General features: G+C 32.5%; 1 protein-coding gene across 3 annotated transcripts in view; it reads right to left on the bottom strand.

The window, feature by feature from the left end:
* CSMD3 (CUB and Sushi multiple domains 3) overlaps positions 1-20,154 on the bottom strand; it is a gene marked incomplete at both ends in the record, with an annotated part of 1,156,743 nt that overhangs the window by 965,442 nt on the left and 171,147 nt on the right. For all 3 annotated transcript variants that reach the window (XM_080694904.1, XM_080694905.1, XM_080694906.1), the window contains one exon: positions 18,904-19,016. In XM_080694904.1, coding sequence (XP_080551030.1) covers positions 18,904-19,016 — 113 coding nt within the window. The remainder of the gene's footprint in view (positions 1-18,903; positions 19,017-20,154) is intronic.

Here is a 20,154-nt window from a genome sequence, read left to right as displayed (position 1 = left end):
AATTTAGTTACTGTCAATTGTGCTGCTATAAACATTAGATAGGCATGCCTTACTCTAGTAGTCTGCTTTCCAACCCTTTGAGTAGATAACCAGCAGTGGTGTACCTGGATCTTATGGTAGTTCCATTTCCATTCTTTGAGAAACTTCCATTCTGATCTCTTAATTGCACTAATTTTCAATCCTTCCAACAAGACCACAGTTTCTATTTCCCCCAAAGGTCTTATGATTTCTTTCATATATGGAAGATAGGGAGAAACTGGGATATAACAAATGGGAATCTAGACAAAGGAGAAGAAACTGAGTGGAGTGATGGAGGGGGCTAAAGGAGGATTATGGGAGGAGTCAATGAAGGAAAATCTTTAATGGACAGGATGTACATGCACAAAATTAACAATCCCAATCTCAATGTGTTTTGCAGGGAAGGAGAGGGAGCAAAGTGGGAGTTGGAAAGAGGTTTACTAAGTGCTGCATACATGTATGTTGCTATCACTTTGAACTTCATCATGATCTACCATTACAATGCACCAGTGAAAAAATAACAAATAAAGAGCCCTGTTAATAAGGAAAATAAAATTTTACCAGAACCTTTATGAGCAGAGATATTAATGGCCAAAGTATAACTAGAAGAATATGAAAACCACAGAAAAATTGTTAATGTGAAATTGTCCACCTTGTGAATACTTGAAATAAAAATAAAGTTCATTTAAAGAGAATTTTAAAAAGTGAAGTCTCCTGCTCACCATTGTCAGCAAAAAATTCATATTTACTACTCTATATTTTTCAATTTAGAAGCCCAATATATATTAGACACTATCCTAGAAATATGGGGATAATGCCAAAGAATAAGACAGAGGAAATCAGAGCTCATAAAATTTATAAAATATTAAATCAAGAAAAGATTATTTACAGTTTTGTGAAGTCACAGAAAATATATTTTAAAATATAGTTCTAACTAGGCGCGATGGTGTAGGCTTGTAATCAGCTTGGGAGACTGAGACAGGAGGATCGCACAGGTTCAAAGCCAGCCTCATCTGGCTTAAGAGACCCTGTTTCCAAAAAAATATATATATATATAAAATAAGTCTGGGAGTGTAGCCACGAGGTAGAAGGCATATATATATCTGTCATAGACCTTCCTCTCAAACTCTCTTAAGAGTTTGTATACTTTAAGTATATTAGAAATACCACTTGTTGAAACTTTGTCTATGATTTTTCTCCTACCTAAAGTTTTCTGCTCCCTTCTTACTCCTGTCCCTAGATAGGTTAAATCGCCATTGTACATATCGTCTAATGGATTATAATTTGACATAGTAATGCAAACTGCATCTCTATATTTGTATAACTGGCCAGTTGTCTAAAGTTTATACTATGTGATGACAGAGGCTATGACTGCTGTGTTTATGATTGTGTCTTCCTTTGTCTAGCATAGAGCTAAACAAAGAGGAAAATCATCAAGTGATTATTGAATGGAGTTAAACACTTATATGAAAAATGTCAGCTGGGCATGATGGCACACACTTGTATTCCCAGTATTTGAGCCAAAGCATAAGGAGCGCAGATTCAAAACTAGCTTTAGCAACCTAGCAAGACTCTGTTTCAAAATAAAAGATAAAATGGGTTAGGAGTAAAGCTTGGAGATAGAATGCCTCTGGGTTCAATCCTCATTGCAAAAAAGAAAGAAGGAAGGAAGGAAGAAATAAAAAAGAAAGGAAGGAAAGCACGAAGGAAGGAAGGAAGGAAGGAAGGAAGGAAGGAAGGAAGGAAGGAAGAAAGGAAGGCAGGCAGGAAATAAAGAAAAAGAAAGGGTTTCTGTGGAAATCTGGAATCCTCAATTTTTTGTCCTTTGGTTTCTCTTTCCACCAAATAGTGCATTGAAATTAAATTTTAGCAGAAATACTGTATTTAGTAGTTTTGCTTTTATAGATATCTGACGAGTGTTGAATGATTGAATTACAATCAACATTTTTATCAAGAAATTAAAAAAAGTAATTTAAATTTTTTATTTTTTGCAATCTGTTCAATGATTAAGGACATTACTCTTATTTTCTATGTTTTTTTTGAAATATCTTTAAATTATTGGTCAATTTTTTTATATCTTTATGTACATAGAAATCACCAAGGTTCCTATTAAGATGTATAATCTTACAAGTGTTAGCTACAATTTCCATTTCTAATAACAGCCCATGTGCTGATAATGCTACTGGTTCTGTGGGTCCCATTTTGAATAGCAAATACCTACACAGATTCAATGTATAAGCCAAAGTGAAAACTTGAATTTTATTCCTCTCTTGTGGTTAAGAAAAGCATTCATTATCAAATCTACATCAACTTCTACAGTTAGAGTAGTGTCCTTTGTGTTGGAGAATAACTTTTATGGTGATCAAATACCTTTCCTTCAGTATGATTCTGATCACCCATAAGTGCCATTTATTGGCTCATTGGCTCTTTTATGAACATCACTCTCATAAAAAGTCAACTTAAACTAAAAAAAGAGGAAACATTCTGTATAACTCTGTTGTAAGTGTTCCTCCCACAAATGTGTTTCAAACTGCGACAGATTTAATGTTTCATAACATTATTCTTTTATGTAGGTGGAACATTTAGGTTTTATCCTTTAGCTTTCCTTCCTGGAAACATTTTAAAAAGTCAGATAAAACATTAAGTAGATTATTTAAGTCCAGAAATTTAAGATATAAATTTTAATGGCTGATCGCTATGTTATTAATTTATTATTTTTATAATATTTTGAGGCTTAATCTTTCTATTTTCAAATAATAGAGCACAATATTTGGAAATTAATAAGGGTATTTCAATTAATAATATCTGAATTGAAATTGTAATGTCCAGTTGGTAGATCATATTCATTTCAACTCACTGATGATGTTTATTCAACTGGTAATTATTTAGATATCAGTAATTATTTAGATATCAGTGACTTTGCACATGTGATTTACTTCTAAACAATGTCATGGTTGAAGCCATTGTGTCTTGCAGGTAGTTTCACTATATTTCTTTTAATAAGCCCTTAGCCATATCATAAAAATATGAATCTTATGAAATATTCTCAGACACTAAAAATATATTTGTTGTCCAGATTTAAAAAATGATACCAAGATTAATGGGATATAAATTGTAAGTAAAGGAAAAGATCAAGTAGAAATGAAATGAAGATATATTTATTTGGAAATTTTTTTTAAATTTAATGGGTATAAAAATAATAAACAAATATTAATATGGTATAATAAAATGGTTATGAATGCTGCTATATAGTTAACAAATTTAACTATGATCAGCCAATAAACATCAATTAAAAGGCATTAATAGTGAGATGGGACAAAGAAAACACCCAACCATTTGTTTTAAGAAATGCTTGTATATATTTATGAATTTTTAAAAGTTGAGTGTAAATGAATGAAATGTATATATATATATATATATATATATATATATATATAACATTAAAAATATAAGTTTTAGCCAGGCGTGGTGCTGCACGCTTGTAATCCCCACACTTGAGGGGCTAAGACAGTAGGATCTCACAGGTTCGAAGCCAGCCTCAGCTACTTAGTGAGACCCTGTTTCCAAATAAAATATAAAATATCTCTTGGAGTATAGCTCAGAGGTAGAAAGCCTCTGGGTTCCACCCCTAGTACCACAAAAAAATAAAAAAATAAAAATAAAATCGAAGTTTTAAAAAACCCAGTATGCACTGACTGAAAACAGACCGTATACAGCATAAGGCAAGGAGCATATGGCATACAGTATAAGGCAAGGAGTTTTAAAAAAGAGATAATGCTTAATGAGGAAGAATTAATTTTTCTGAAAGATGTGCCAATTCAGAATGTGTAGGTACCTAATAATAAAAGTACAATTATGTAGGGCAAAGGTTGATGCTAATAAAATAGAAATGGAAAAATCCATGATTGTTGGCAGGACAAGGATCAAGAACATAAGAAGGTCCAACACTTTACTCTCTTCATAGGCTCAATGAGCCTGTTGCAGTTTGATAGTTACTGGCAGAAGAATTAAACTTCTGAGTAAAGACAACTGATTATCATCATACCAAAAGAAGTAGCTAGTTTCAGCATTTTTTGCACAAGTTTTCTGAATTCCATTTTCTATAGGCTGATGTGATGAGATATAGTTAATACTTCCATGTGCAGTAGATTTTATCTTTACAGAAGGGCATTCCTGACCTAAGGATACCCAAGTCTTTTATAATAGACATAAACATACCCTTTCTTTGCCCTAGATAAAACTATTTTCTCAAATCCTTTGCTACAAAAATTTTCTTAAAAGGATAATTCAGAATAAAAAACACTCAACACCACTGCTTAGTAGAAATACAGACAACTGAGAAAATTATAGAGAACCATCTCACAACTTTAGCCACCACTCATTTCTGTGTTATCTTGGCTTCTGGAGACTTTCCCTTTGAGTAAAGTGCCTAGTCAACCTGTCAAGTTAATCTTAATAGCAAACACTGGCATCAAATCTGTTCAATTTGTGTAGAACTCAGTTAAGGCCACCAAAAATGGGACTTTAAGTGGAAGCATGATGTTTACCTACAGAATTATCTACTATGCCCTTTAGGGTACCAGACTTGGTCAGCTGAACAAAATTTCTCAAACATCATCATCTTGAGCCAGGCATGGTGACACACACCTGTCATCTTGGTACTTGAAAGGCTGAGACAGGAGAATCTCAGGTTCAAAGCCAGCTTCAGTAGCATAGTGAGGTTCTCATCAATTTAGACCAAGCCATGCTTAAAAAAAAATATGCTTGGAGCATGGCTCAGATGTAGAATGGCACTGGATTCAATATCCAGAAAAACACACACACACACACACACACATTAAAAAAAATTATGAGCTTGGAAAACCATGTACCATCCCCCTTAAATGACTTGTGCAAATGATTAAAATCAAAAGCTTTGCAGTAAATAGAATCTATACCATTTATTTGTAATTAGCCATTCCTACACCAACACATACCCTTTTCAGTTCCCAGTAAGTAACGCGATCTATTCTAGTCTGTATTTCTTCATCTATATGTTGTGGATGATAAAACATATATACTACTTGCTTTTGTTAGAGAGACAAATTAGATAACAGATGGGAGAACCTTATTCTCAAGATAATCACATATAATTTTGATTTCTCTTCATATATTTACTTTTTCCTTGATTCAAGTAGTTTGTATTTTCTTTAAGACTTCTAGAAAGGGTGACCATAAGAAAAAGAGAAAGTATTTCAAAATGCTGGGAATTTTCTGATCTCAAATAAGAAAAACAAGAAGATAAAAATATGAAGACTATTCCCATCCTCTGTAAAACTTGGAGAAAATGTGAATAGAGAAAATAAATTTAGCTTTTGACATATCAGTGTCAACAATGTAAGAACAAAAGTCACATTCCATTCACACCAGAGACTGTGGAATGAGATTCATAACACGCATATCTAGGGCAGCTATCAGTGAGCCTGTGAAAGGGCAAGTGCAGAACAATACTAGTCAGCCCATGTTGACGTCTTTCCTCAGAAATGCTTTTTCACAAACCGTATGTGTACAATCTTGAATATTAAAAAAACTTATTGTACACTAGATCGTATTTCTAACATATTATCATCCTGGTGAGTTCTTTAAGTGCTACTTGTATATCAAATATTTGAATATCTAGAATCTTTGCCAAGAAACTGTCTCCAACACAAAAGGCTAGTTTGGAATATAGGAGTGAGAAAATAGTATTTCAGGAAGGAAAAACAGACAAAAATCTCCCTCAAAAAACAAACAAACAAACAAACAAACAAGTAGCACTTAAGACATTAAAACTTTAAAAGAAGAGATATCATTTCAAAAAGAAAAATAAAACTTTAAGTGGAAAGATTATATTCATTCCACTGACATATACCACTAACTTATTGAGAAAAGCATCCATGCCTGTATCAGCAAAGATCTATTATTTAATTACTGACTTATTTATTTCATCATAGGTTCTGATGGTCACCAAATATTGAACTGGTGTACAAGATAAAGTTCATAAAAAAAACAAGTGTGTATATATATATATATATATATATATATATATATATATATATGTATATATATGTAACAGGTAAAATGTATGCTATACTAAGAATATTAATATCATATTTTAACAATAAAATAGTCTCAAATTTCCCTCAAATTTGAGAAACTGTATTGCAAATTCCAAGTGTGCAATTTATTTGTTTTTATATAAATTTTTAAAAATAAATGAAATATAGTCTTCTTAAAACTCTCATTGATTTCAAAAGAATGTACATAAAATAATTCAAACACAGTCTGGCCTAATACTCCTTCAGATAAATTTTATGTCTAATTAGCAGTAATTATGATATATCAAATTTAATAGCTAAATTTTTCATAGATACCATAAAGTGCAATTAATGCTTATCATCTTTTATGCTGCTTCTATTATACTTTAAAAAGTCTTTAAGAGTTAACCAACTTTCCAAAAAATATTCCCAGTTTCTTTGCAATCATCCTTCTAGTTTCAATAAATCCCTTATCTATTAGTGATTTTCATTTCTCTCATGCTCTTTCCTTGTCAAAATAAATATCTTCAATTTACCCCTGTCTGATGGAATCAATAACCATAAACTATGAACCAATGTCTGGAAGATTGATTGTCATAGCAAACCTCATTTCTAAAGAAACCACTGACAGACTATCTCCAAGAGAAATAATGATCCACAAAGAAGTAACAATTCTTTTTTCCATAGTTTTTTCAAGTGCATGTGAAATTATATAAGGAAAAAAAATTAAATGTCACCTTAGTACTTTTTGACCCTTTCTAACTTAGTGAGAATATTTTTAACTTCCTCATATTTTTCTTCTTTTATTTTTCTTTCTACCCAGAAAGCTTAAACTATCTATTATCTATTATCTATTCTATCTTATCTATTATCTATCAATCATCTATCATCTACCTTTCATCTGTCTATTATCTATCATATATTTTTGTGCTTCTGTGGATTGAACCCAGGGGCATTCTGCCTCTGAGCTATATCCCCAGCCCTATTTTTTTTTTTTATATTGAAAAAGGACCTTTCTAAATTGCTAAGGCTGGCCATGAAACTGCAACCCTCATCTCAGTCTCCCAGTAGGCTACTTTTTATTTAAATAGGATATTTCAGACAGGCATGGTGGCACACGATTGTAATCCCAGACTTTGGGAGGCTGAGACTGGAGGATTGTGGTTTGCGGACAGCCTCAGCTACTTAGTGAGGTCTTTTGTAACACAGTGAGACCCTGTTTCAAAATAAAAAATAAAAATTAAGGCAGGAGGTGTAGCTCAGAGGTCAAATGTCCCTGTGTTCCATCCCCAGATCCACAAAAAATTTAAATAGGATATTTTTATAACTAACAAGAAAAAATGGTGGGGATGAATACCTTTTCAGTTTCCTTTTTTTTTTTTTTTTTTTTTTTTTACTCTTTGTGACCCTTACTATGACTAGCTCAGTTTTATTGTTTACAGTGAATTTTATATTTGGGGGAATTTTTTATAGAAAAATACTACATTTCAAAGTCTATCTTTTGTTAAAATATTAAGTTCATTTTCTCAAATCTTTAAGTATCACATGGATCTACCCTACAGATAGATACAAAGATTTTATGATTGATGAAGCAGACAAAGCTATAGAAAACTAGTATTTGAATTTAGCAGTACTACCTTGGATCACATGAAGAAATGATGAAAGGCCCCAATATTGAATATCAATGTAGTCACATAAATAGAGCCTAGAAAGGCATTTGTTATAAATGAAGGCATAAGGAAATTTGTGTTTGGCTTCTGTAGATAAAACTAAATGGGTTAATCCAGGATGTCCTGACCCAATAGACCAGAATTTTAGATCTCATAGACATATCAGAGATCAATAACACAGATTCAAAGCTAACAGAAAATCACAGAGTAAGTCTAGATATAAACTACTCCAATGCATAGGTCTAAGGTTTCATCCCAAATTTCTAAAACCAGGACTCAGATTGGTCTTGAAGTGATATACCTCATAGTTCAATTGCCCTAGCCATAGGAACTGGTTAGGGGCAGAGGGAAAGTGAATTATCAAAAATAGCCAGCTTTAAAATTCTCAATTATTTTATCACTAATTGCTTATCAATTCTATATCAAACTTTCTTTCTGCAATATTTTCTTTCCACTACATTTAACTCCTTTGAGGACTTGAATGAACATCCTTGCTGTGCTGGTTTATGTCATGCTCACCTTTCATTGTATAATATAGTTTATAAGCCTTTTCTTCCAAATAGTATACTTTTCAATTCTGCTTTATACCTGACATAATCTTTTCCTCCAGTATCGGATATCATGCCCTTCACCTAGTTTAGATCTGCAAGCATCCAAATCAGCATCACTATTAAGAATATAACATTTTTTAATATCCTTAGTATGACCTGATTCTTCATACCTTATTTGATGTCACACTGTACATTTTTCTAACATGGTCTGCAAAACAATAACCTGGCTCTTACTTTTATGTTTTCTTTTTCACTTTGTAGTTACCCATTGTGACAAAGAATTGACAATTTCTTGATGTCACCCAATACTCATCTTAAAATAAACAAACTCCCTCAGTCTGCCACAGCTGAATTTTTCTATTTAATTTAATTTTATTTTTTACCGGGGATTGAACCCAGAAGCATTCTACTGCCATGCTATACCCCTGACTCTATTTTATTCTTTATTTTGAGACAAATACACAAATAATTTAAAAGACTTAACACTAAAAAAAAAAAAAAAAAAAAAACCCAACCAGGAAATGTTCAAGTGAATAAAACAAACACTTCAAAAAAGAAGAAGTAAAAATGGCCATTAAATGTATTTTTTAAATGTTCAACAAGAGTCACGGTTCATGGACAGCCTCAGCTACTTAGTGAGGCTGCCCGCAACTTAGTGAGATGCTGTTTCAAAATAAAGAATAAAAAATAGGGCAGGGGGTATAGCAAAAAAGCTCACCATCATTAGCAAACCAGAGGGATGCAAATAGAAACTACACTGAGATTCCTTCTAACCCAATTAAAATGACAATCATCAGGAAGTCAAACAACAATAAATGCTAGGAGAATGTGAGGAAATAGAAGGTCTTCTACACTCTTGGTGGGATTGCAAATTAGTGCAGCTGTTGTGAAAGTCCATATGGAGATTCCTCAGAAAACTGATAATTGTTCCACCATATAATCCAGCTATACAACATCTGAGAATCTTTCCAAAGGCCTGGAATCAGAATATTATAGTAATACATTCCTATGCATGTTTTTATAGCAGCAAAATTCATAATAGCCAATTACAAAATTAACAGATAAATGGATTATCCATCAGCAGGCAAATGGATTACAAAATTATGGGATGTACACACAATGGAATTCTACTTAGCATCAAAGAACAAAATTATGTCCTTTTAAGGAAAATGGATGGATACAAGAGTGACTTTAGATAATGGAGAAACCCCAGTAAAGAAAAAGAAGTGGTTTAAGAGAGGATATGGAGGGTGGAGAATTAATAAAATAAGCACTTTCATGTAAGCATATCAATCCCAATCTCAAAACCATGTATGGGGTAGGGAGAATAGTGGGGAGTGAGTCAGAAGAAAGCTCACCAAGTACTGGCCGGGTACATGTATATCCCTATCACTCTGAAATACATTACTATGTGAGACTACAATACACCAGTAAAAGTATTTAAAAATTTTAACCAGAAAACTGAGACGATTTATGAAATATAGTCTGTGTTTCCAATTTCATCTGACAATAAAATAAGAGCTAATTTTCATCATTCTGTTCTAGATTTTTCTGAGGATCCTAAGTACACATTGAATGCTTGTAGTTTAAATATAGGAAATATCTTATAATGGCCCTTTAGTGTTAGTCTGTTAAGAAAAATAAGGAAACTTCAACTCAAAAATTCAGTAACATTGTTAAATATCTTTATATACATGCATTGAAAAATACATTCCAGCACTCCATACATGTACGGCTAATGTCAGCACTACATAATTCACGACAATTGTAAAGGTCCTATAAATATGATTTATAATAGTTAAACACTACATGTAAATTAAAATCATTTGTGAAAACTGTTACTAGAACCTTCTATTCACACGAGACTAATAATTCATTAGTTTCAACAAAATGCTCCATTAACATAAAATGGATTTGAGCATGAAAAATGCAATTAAATTCTACCAAGTGTTTAAAACATGGATTTTGATACTTCCTTACAATACTAAACCATGGAGCTCATAAGGTAGCTAAAAGGGAGAGATATAATTGATGTGTTATACATAAAAAATGAAGACAACTTTATTATTTCTTTTTAAATAAAAGATGTAAGAATAAAAGTGAAATGAGAATCAGGAGGGTTCTATTTCACTTGAAACTCAATGGTTTATTTTAAATCCAAAGATTCATATATTTGTTTTCTAGAAACACACAATACTGAAGTTACCATGCATCACCCTTGGCATTTATTCTTTTATTCATCAAGGTATTCATTCAATAATAACCGATTCCATGCCAATTAAATGAAAGTATTTCACAGCTGGAAAGGAATGATTATTTCAAGAAGGTTGGACTCTTGAAGGCAGGTGGAAGAACAGGAGATAATACTGCAAAGTTAAGTAAGGATAGTTATTTTATTTATTTATTTTTGGTGGTTCGGGGGTTCCTGGAAACACTTCTGCCTCTGGGCTACACTCCCAGACCTATTTTTATACTTTTTTATTTGGAAACAGGGTCTCTTAAACCAGCGTGGCTGGCTTCAAACCTGCGTGATCCTCCTGTCTCCACCTCCCAAGCCCGGGGATTACAAGCGTGCACCACCACACCCGGCAAGTAAGGACAGTTTATCTTTAATTTAAACATGTCTATGCACTGAACTGAAAGAACCATGAAGATTTATTAGACAAAAGATATGATTCCCTTTTCAGTGCTCTAAATGAGAAATTACAATGTCACATGAAAACACAGAAATTCAGAACTGTGATTATTTTAAACCTTTCATTACATATTGGAAAGAAAATTGAAGTCAGGTTATTATAGTAATACTGATATTGAGACTGTGTTTTGGATCCCAGCTCTGTTACTTATATGTAAGAGAGACTTTAACTCTCATTTGATCCCTGATCCTTCCATTTATTTCATTGATTATTTAAGGCTTAAAATAAGAATGTTTGCTGAACTGGGAATTAAGAAGAGAAAGTGTGATGATATTTTTATGAATATATTGGCAATACTAAGGAGCTAAAATGTAAGGTTTTGTAGAAAATGATGGAATCTAGGCTAGGTGTCTATTAGTAGATGAATGAATTGAAATGTATGGTATATACACAAAAGGGAATTCTACCCAAGTCATAAAAGAGGACAGAATTATGTAATTTTCAGAAAAATGTGTGAAGCTAGAGAATGTTCTGCTAAGTAAGATTAGCCAGTCATAGGAAATGAAGGATCTTGGACCTTTTCTCATTTGTGAAAGTTAGGAAGAAATTGAAATGTAAGAGAGACTTCATATAAAGGAGGAGTAATCAAGTAAAGTGATGAAAGGGGTCTAAATGAGGGAGATGAAGAGAGATTTGATGAAGGAAACACTCCAATGGCCACTATGTACATAAATGAAATTACCTTTGCCATTCTCAATATCATGTAAGAGACAAGGAATGGGGTGGGATGTGATGGAGGGAGGCTCACCCAGTGCTGTGTGCGTGTACGTCCCAATCATTCTGAACGTCATTATGATGTGTGGTTACAATGCATCAAATACAAATATATTAAAATTATTACAAGAGAATAATAACTTGAGAATTTATATTTAGATTTGGCAAAGCTGATATCACTGTCCATATTAGGTTTAACTAAAGGTAAGGGGCAAAGTCCTAATTAGAAATGGAATAGATTACCATGAGGAATATAGAGAATTGAAAATTTTTTATAAAAGGAGTTCCAGAGTGATAGAGTAAAACTAGAGGTAATGAAGATTCGGGAGAAGTTTGTTTCTTCTTTTGTGGTACTGTATGAGGGGTCAGGAGAGATTTGATTCCTTTTTTGTTTGTTTCCCTTTTTTGTGTATACTCTATGAGGGGAACTAATACCATATCATTTATGGGAAATAATGAGTAAGATTTGTTAGAAACAAATTCATGATATGCAAAAGAATTGGTGAAACAATATGTTGAATAAACAAACTGCCACCCTAAAATTTAGTGCACAAGTAGAGTCTGACCTGCACTACGATCCACTGTTTCTCATTTCACACACACAAGGAGTTGGATACCCACCCAAAGGGTAGGAAAACCTGAATTGGATCAGAATTATTTCCCTCAATATTTGAACCCTAGCAAACAAATATGTTCTTACCTATGTAATATTTCAAATTGATTAATTATAGCAATAAAAGTTATCATTTTATAATTATCTGATACATTGATATCATAACATCATTATATTAAATAAATTTTTCTAGTAAGCATACCTAACTTATAATAAACACTGTTAACGTTTTCTCTATAGTTGTATTCTTTTATATCTTTCATCTAATTTAATCTCTTGTGTAACAGTTTTCAATTGAAGAATTGTTTGCTTATTTATAGTGTGATTGTATGAATCTTACTCAATATTACTCAATATAATTTTGTGTATTAGTCCCTTAAAAATATTCAGATGCATTAATATGCCATGAAACTAATGAATTTGTTAACTTTCAAGCAGAGTAAAAAAATCATAGAATCTTCACAGTTCTTAACAATATGTATATATACAATACTATGAAGTACACATAGACATATCAGTAGTTCCCATTATTTATTTGTTGCTGTGGAGTAAGTCGTTATACTTAATAAAAATACTGAAATATTACTCTAAGCCAGGTATGGTGGCTTACACCTGTAATCCCCATACTTGGGAAGATGAGACAAGAAGATTAAAGTTCATGGTCAGACTTAGACTTAGCAAGACCCTCAATAGCTTGGCGAGACCTCGTTTCCAAGTTAACATGCCTGGAGTGTATCTCAGAGGTAGAATACCCCTGGGTTCAATACCAAGTCCATAAAATAAAAAAATAAATATATAAAAATATATAATAATACTCAATATAGATGGACACAAAATCTGACTTTGGGTTTTAGGTATTATCTCTTCTTGTCACAGTGTGTATTCAAGTATGTTTATTCCTTGATCCAGGGTTCTTATACAGTTTTTATGACTTCTTTGTTTATAGTTGCTTAAAGTACTTTATTTTTATAACAAATATTTCTCAATTAATTTCTACACAAGGTGTTGGATCCTTCCATTGTGCTCTTTTTTCAATTGATTTGGAATGCTGCCTGTGTTTCAGTTCTTTCTCTAGCACTGACCTGTGAACTGAGAGCTACAACTCTTGAATGGATTACTTCTCTCAGTCTCTGTGAGTGTTTTGATCTTTATCCCTGAAGAAACATTGTGCACACGGGTATATGAATGAAAAGTGACATTTCTTTCCTTGGTTCAAGCTGAAAATGGATTGTCCCATTGTCAGCATTGTGATTCCTGGGAAACAACAGTTAAGTGTTATACTGCTAAGTTCCTTCAGTCCAAATAAGACTTGGGTAAAATGTCACATACATTTTTTTTTGAGTAACCCCTTAGAAACAGCAAAACAAAAAGCTAGGCAAAGTGTTACTTTTCATAAAACAAAGATCCAAAGAAATCAAATGACTTCTCTAAGCTATATATAATTAATATATATGAAGATATATTTTAATATATATGGTAGAGCAGAAATATTGTGGGGTAACATATATTAAATATTGATTATGTGAAGGAACCGTTTTAAATTTAATCCAATATTATATATTCAATGGGTCAGTTGAGGTTGGAAGAAACATTTCTTGCTGGAAGTATGCTAGGATTCTGTTGAAATGGTTGGCAGGTATAAAAACTGAGTAAAACATGTTTTATACCTGGAAGGTTCTCATGGGTTGTGAGCAAAATATCCAAGGCAGGAGAGTAGAGTACTGTGAGCAAGTGTAGGCTTATCTGAGTACGCAGAGAAAGTACTCTGAGCCTTGAGACCAATCTTGGATTCTATAAATGATTTTCTGTAGGAGACTAATGCCTGTACAATGTCTAAAAGGATAAATAAGTAATCCAGTTCAGGAGGTGTATACAGGGAATCCTGAACAGTAGAGAAAGACTCAGTTAATACTGAGTTATTTACATAGGATAATAGAAGCCAGGCTTGGTGGCACACACTTGTAATCACAGTACTTGGGAGCATGAGACAGGAGAATAGCAGGTGCATGGCTAGCCTCAGTAACTTAGTGAGACTTTTTTTCAAAATAAACAATAAAATAGGGTTACAGGGGATAGTTTAAAGGTAGAATGCTTCTGAGCTCAATCCCCAGTAACGCACGCACGTGTGCACGCGCGCACGCGCGCGCGCACACACACACACACACACACGAGCATATATAGAAATTTAATATGTGGCCAAATGACTAATTTTAAAAATTGACATAATAGTTGGAAACAAAGCTAGAGAGATAGGCAGTTATAAAGGTTGTGTGCTCTGTGGTGCTAAAATGAGAAATGTTTAAAATGAGATAACAAATGAATTAAGATATTATGAAAAAAATGTACTGCTTCATGTCGAAAGGGTTTATAGTACTAATAATACTATTGAAGCTTTTTTGTGAGTACAAATTGCTTTATATCTTTCTGGGTAATCAATAAAACTATTTTAAAATTAGTAAATTATTTTTATATGCAACCAGGTCCACATATTTATTATAGCATTTTGTCTTCTATTCAGAAGATCTTTATGTAATAGAATAATATGTATCATTCTTTGGATGGGGATTTTGAACACTTCTTTTTTTTTTTTTTGGTGGTACTGGGGGTGGAACCCAGAGGCTTTCTACCTCCAGGCTATACTCACAGACCCATTTTATATTTTATTTGGAAACAGGGTCTCACTAAGTAGCTGAGGCTGGCTTCGAACCTGCGCGATCCTCCTGTTTCAGCCTCCCAAGCGCGGGGATTACAAGCGTGCGCCACCACACCCAGCCAACACTTTTGACAGCTTTAAAGGGAGAGAAGAAACTCACAATGTGGCTAAAGGGTCAGTTTAAGCATTAGGATGTTTTAATATCTAATTAAGCTGTCTATAAAACCCTAAAGAAAAAATATTTTAATTTGAGAAGATCAAAAGAATATGGTCCTTGTATGTATAATAAAGTTCCTTGTAGAGTATTTTCTGAAATATAAAATATCATTTATTTCTAAAAGTATTTAAGGTTGAGTATCCATTAACATCTTTTATGAACCTAACCACTTATTGTTTCAAATTAATATATATAATTTTATAACATCAACATTTTGCTGAAAGTCAATTGTTTTGCCAGAAGCATAATTGATTCCATTATAAGTTGTAAGCTCTCCATTAAATTTTATGATAATAGTTAAATTTTTAAAGCTTAGAAGTTAAAAATGACCCCTAAAATTAAAAACCACTAAAGTCTTTTTATGTTCTCAGGAATAATCTTTTAATACACATGTGTGACAGTTAAATTGAAAAACAAATCTTTTAATCATTCTTTTGTGTATCAATTAATTAAAAGGGATAAAAATATGTAGGTCACTCATTAATAAATGGAAGAATACACTTTATCTTTTGCTTCATATTTTAATACATATTATCAATAATTCTTATTTTAGCAATACCTTTTTATACATTTTACTTGACAAAATATTTTATATAAAATGGAATCATAGTTTATATGTAGACTTTAATTCTAAAAATGTATATAATTTATATATGCAAGATATTTAAATAAAAATTTATAGTAAAGTCTGGTTTTTAAAACTCCTGGTAAAAATAATTTTATATAGTTTTCTAAGGTGAGAAAATCTGCATGATTCCCAAAAAGAAATAACTTAATAAATGTTACATAGTAGTAATATTATTGGTCAAATTTTTGAATTTTTGAACTAAATGAGAAAATTATATAACAGTAAATTTGCTCAAGGTGATCATTTTATTATTACAATGTCTTAATTAGTAATACATGTCAAAATCAATACAATAAGACTGGCACGGTGGGACATGCTTGTAATCCCAGCATTTGGGAGACTGAGACAGGAGGATTGCAGTTCATGGCCAGCCTCAACTACTTAGTGAGGCCCTTTGCAACTCAGTGAGACCCTATTTCAAAGTAAAGAATAAAAAATAGGGCTAGGGGTGTATCTCTGAGGTAGAATGCCCCTGGGTTCCATCCCCAGTATCTCAAAAAAAAAAAAAAAAATCAGTACAATAAATGGCTACTTTGTGTTTTAAGTGATTTTAAAGGCTATATCTTTTATTTTCTATCAGTTGAATTATCTAATATATGCTGAAATAATAAATCATCTCAGACATTGGATAACCATTACATATTATAAATATTATGTTCATACATAGCACAATATGCCTAATCTATATTACTTTATTTCCATAATAAAAAATTTCTAACATAGTAAGAGATTCCATAGTATGCTCTTTGACCATATAACTTTTAACAAAAGTCAGAATTTATTTGAATTATTTTGCAGATCTAAATAGACTGAGTATTTCTCACCATTTTTTTCATGCAACTCAGGTGACAATCCTTCAGTAGTACTGATGACTACGATCCCATACTTAAAGTTAGATCATCTTAAACATACATTTAAATGTCAATATATGAATCCATTTTCCCCAAAGCAGAAAAGGATGGGGAGAACTTTAATGATGTAGAAAAGGCTGATAGAAATTTAATATTATATATGTAAAACTAATGGAAGACTATGAGAATATTTTGAGTTTGAATTCATGAAACCTGACAGCCAAAGCAGAAAATATGGCAACATCATGATTTATATCCCATGTTACTACATTTTCCAATAGACTTGGTGCTTTTTGAAACAATAAATGAGCCTAAACATATCTTTGTATTTTGAAAAACAGAAAGACAATTTTTACTAAAGACCATTTAGTAGAAAATTATTGAACTACTGGCATCTTCTTTATTGCCAAATTTTATTTAAATCCTTATGGGTATAGTAATAAATATGTAGAAATTAAGTAACTGAGATTTTAAAAATTACTTAGCTATTGTCAAGATACCTTATAAAAGCAATGATCATTACTGTCACAATGGAGAAAAAACAGTCTGAATTCATCTTCCCCCTCTTAGCAAGACAGTTCAGAAGTTGACTAGGTTGAAAATAGTTTTCAAAACTGTTGTATTTGACATTACTTTTAATATAAAGTAAAAGATATATTTATACTAAATTGTTTCCTAAGGATGTATTTTTAGGTGACAAATGTATCACTAGACTAAACCATGTTTGACATAACTTCTCCCAGCCACAAAATTTTACAATATATATTATAACATTTCTATTTTATACATGATATCTCTCTAGTATGCTCTTTAAATATACTTATTTTGAACCATGTGCTTTAAAAAGTAACCACCCTTGGGCTGGACATGTAACATGAACAAGACACTGGTTTTGATCCCAGAACTGCCAAATAAAAATAAACTACCTCTGCTGCCATCATTATGCCAATTTTTAGGACAATGTTTATTGTAGTGTGATGAATTTTGGTAATATGGTTCTGAAGAGATGAATTTAAATCTAATATGCTATCACTATCTTTAAGGGAGTCGATTTCCCCTGAATTAAGTAAAATTTTACTGTTAAATTATATACAGAAAAAAAATAAAACTTATTTTTATCTGGAACCCTTAGGAATAAATGACTTTTTGCTATTAGAAATTTTTATACTAGAAAAAGAAAAATATATGTAGATTCTGCACATCTGTACATGAGGATTTTAAAACCGTCAGCAGAGTCTACGACACAACTCCATTATCAAATATTTCCATAATAAATTATGAGTCTTTACATTAAGCGATATGAAGGAGGAGGAAAAAGAGAAAAAGGAGAAGGAGAAGTAGGAAAAGGAGGAGGGGAGAAGAAGAAGAGGAGGAGAAGGTGGCCTCCAATAATTTCAGGTCAAGTTTGTTTTTTGTTTTTTTTTTGTATATGTGTGTGGTACTGGAGATTTAATGAAGGGCATTCTACCTCTGATCTATACCCCCAGCCCTATTTTTATTTTTTTATTTGAAAACAGGGTCTGACTAAATTGCAGGGTGCCTAAGTACTGTGTTACTGGTGGTGAACTTGGGATCCTTATTTCTCAGACTTCCAGGTATTGAGATTACAGGGATATATGGCCATGCCTGGGTCAGGTCAAGTTTTAATGCCAAATAAATTTTTACTAAGCTTCCAGTAAAAAAAGAAAAAAACCTTTAGTTTTAGGAGAGTTTATTTTTCCTTTTCATGCTTAAATAACATGATCTATGGCACCAATAAAGCTATTTTGGACAAGGAAGAGCTCTACCATTATTTGTCTCTGATTTTCTTCTCTTGATTCTAACTTTCAGAGAAGACAGGTGAACAATTTCCTTTCTGACAGAGAGCCACATCTCAGCAAAGAATAGGGTAGAGTCTATGGCACCTTGACCACAATCAGATGTGGCTTCCTCTTCCCGCCACATTTCATTCCATTATGTTAATCCCTAGCCCATTAGTAATCCCATGGTTTCATCTAAGAAAATTTGAAGGAAAGATTTCTTATGTCTAGGCACAGCAATATGAAACAGCAAAATCTACTAACACTAGCATTTCATTGTACAGTAGTAAGAAAGTGAATCTTGTGATAAGATTTGAGATAGCCAGATAAACTGTTACTTGCTTCATGCTGACTCTTCTTTCCTTGTCACAATTAGATAATTTTGATTTGACCACATTATAGTGGGAAATGATTCCATCTCTATCTCCATCACTTACCTTCATAATATACTTTAAACCCGTGAGCACTAACAGCAAAGTCACTGGTCAAACGTAGTGAGAACACAGATTTGGTACTTGTCACTGGTGGTGGCAGGTGGAATCCTGTTAACCTAAAAGCAGAATGAAATTGATGGTTAGTGACATTATTGGTTTACTTAATACAGTTTAAGAAAAGTTAACTGCCATGTTATTAAATACCTAGGTTTTATGTAAAATATGTTTGTCTATGATATTCCATTTAGAAGTTACTCACTGAAATTATTTAAGTACATATAAATATATGTATATTACTATCATATTATCTATATGAAAATATTTTATATTTCATTTTTTGTGGTACTGGGAATGAAGCCCAGATACAGCCTACCTCCAAGCTACAACTCCAGCCCTACTTTTTATTCTTTATTTTGAAACAAGTTCTCACTAAGTTGTAGAGAACCTCACTAAGTAGGTGAGACTGTCTATGAAGCATGATCCTCCTGTCTCAGCCTCCCAAGTAATTGGATTTTATAATGTTCCACCATGCTCAGTATTTTTTTTAATTTTATTGATGCATTGTAGTTATACATCTTAAAGGGGGTACAAAATGGTAGAGGCATACATGCACATATCACTCAATTAGCCCTTCCCCAATTCCCACATTCCCTCATCCTCCCTCCTTCTCATGGTTGGCTTAAGATTGACTTTGATATTTTTGTAAAATTAGAACATGTGCATTATGGAATTTCCCTTCTTCCATCTCCCCTTAGTTAGGTCACCTTCTTTGGTCAGCTATGGTTTCTCCTTCCTCGTCTAGAGTTCCTCCCATGACTCTTGTTCTCCCTAGCTTCTGCATAGTAGGAAGACCATCCAATTTTTTACTTTATGTGACTGACTAATCTTATTTAGGATAATGTTCTCTAGTTCCATCCATCTTCCCACAAATGACATAATTTTGTTCTTCTTTATGGCTGAGTAAAATTTCTATACAGAGAACTCAAGGAGCTAACTCAACACTGAGAAAACAAATAATCCAATCAAAAATGGGCAAGTGAACTAAACAGACACTTCATGAAAGAAGAAATTAAAATGGCCAATAAATGTATGAAAAATGTTCAACATCATTAGCAATTAGAGAGATGCAAATCAAAACTACTCTGAGATTTCACATAACTCTAATTATAATGGAAATCATCAAAACTACAAACAACAATAGCTGGCAAGGATGTAGAGAGTAGGAACTCTAAGATATTGTTGATGGGATGGCAA

The sequence above is a fragment of the Muscardinus avellanarius genome (genome assembly GCF_963383645.1).
Source record: "Muscardinus avellanarius genome assembly, chromosome: 4".
Lineage (NCBI taxonomy): Eukaryota > Metazoa > Chordata > Mammalia > Rodentia > Gliridae > Muscardinus > Muscardinus avellanarius.
Note: the sequence above shows the minus strand (reverse complement) of the source record. Positions and strands in the feature narration are given on the sequence as shown.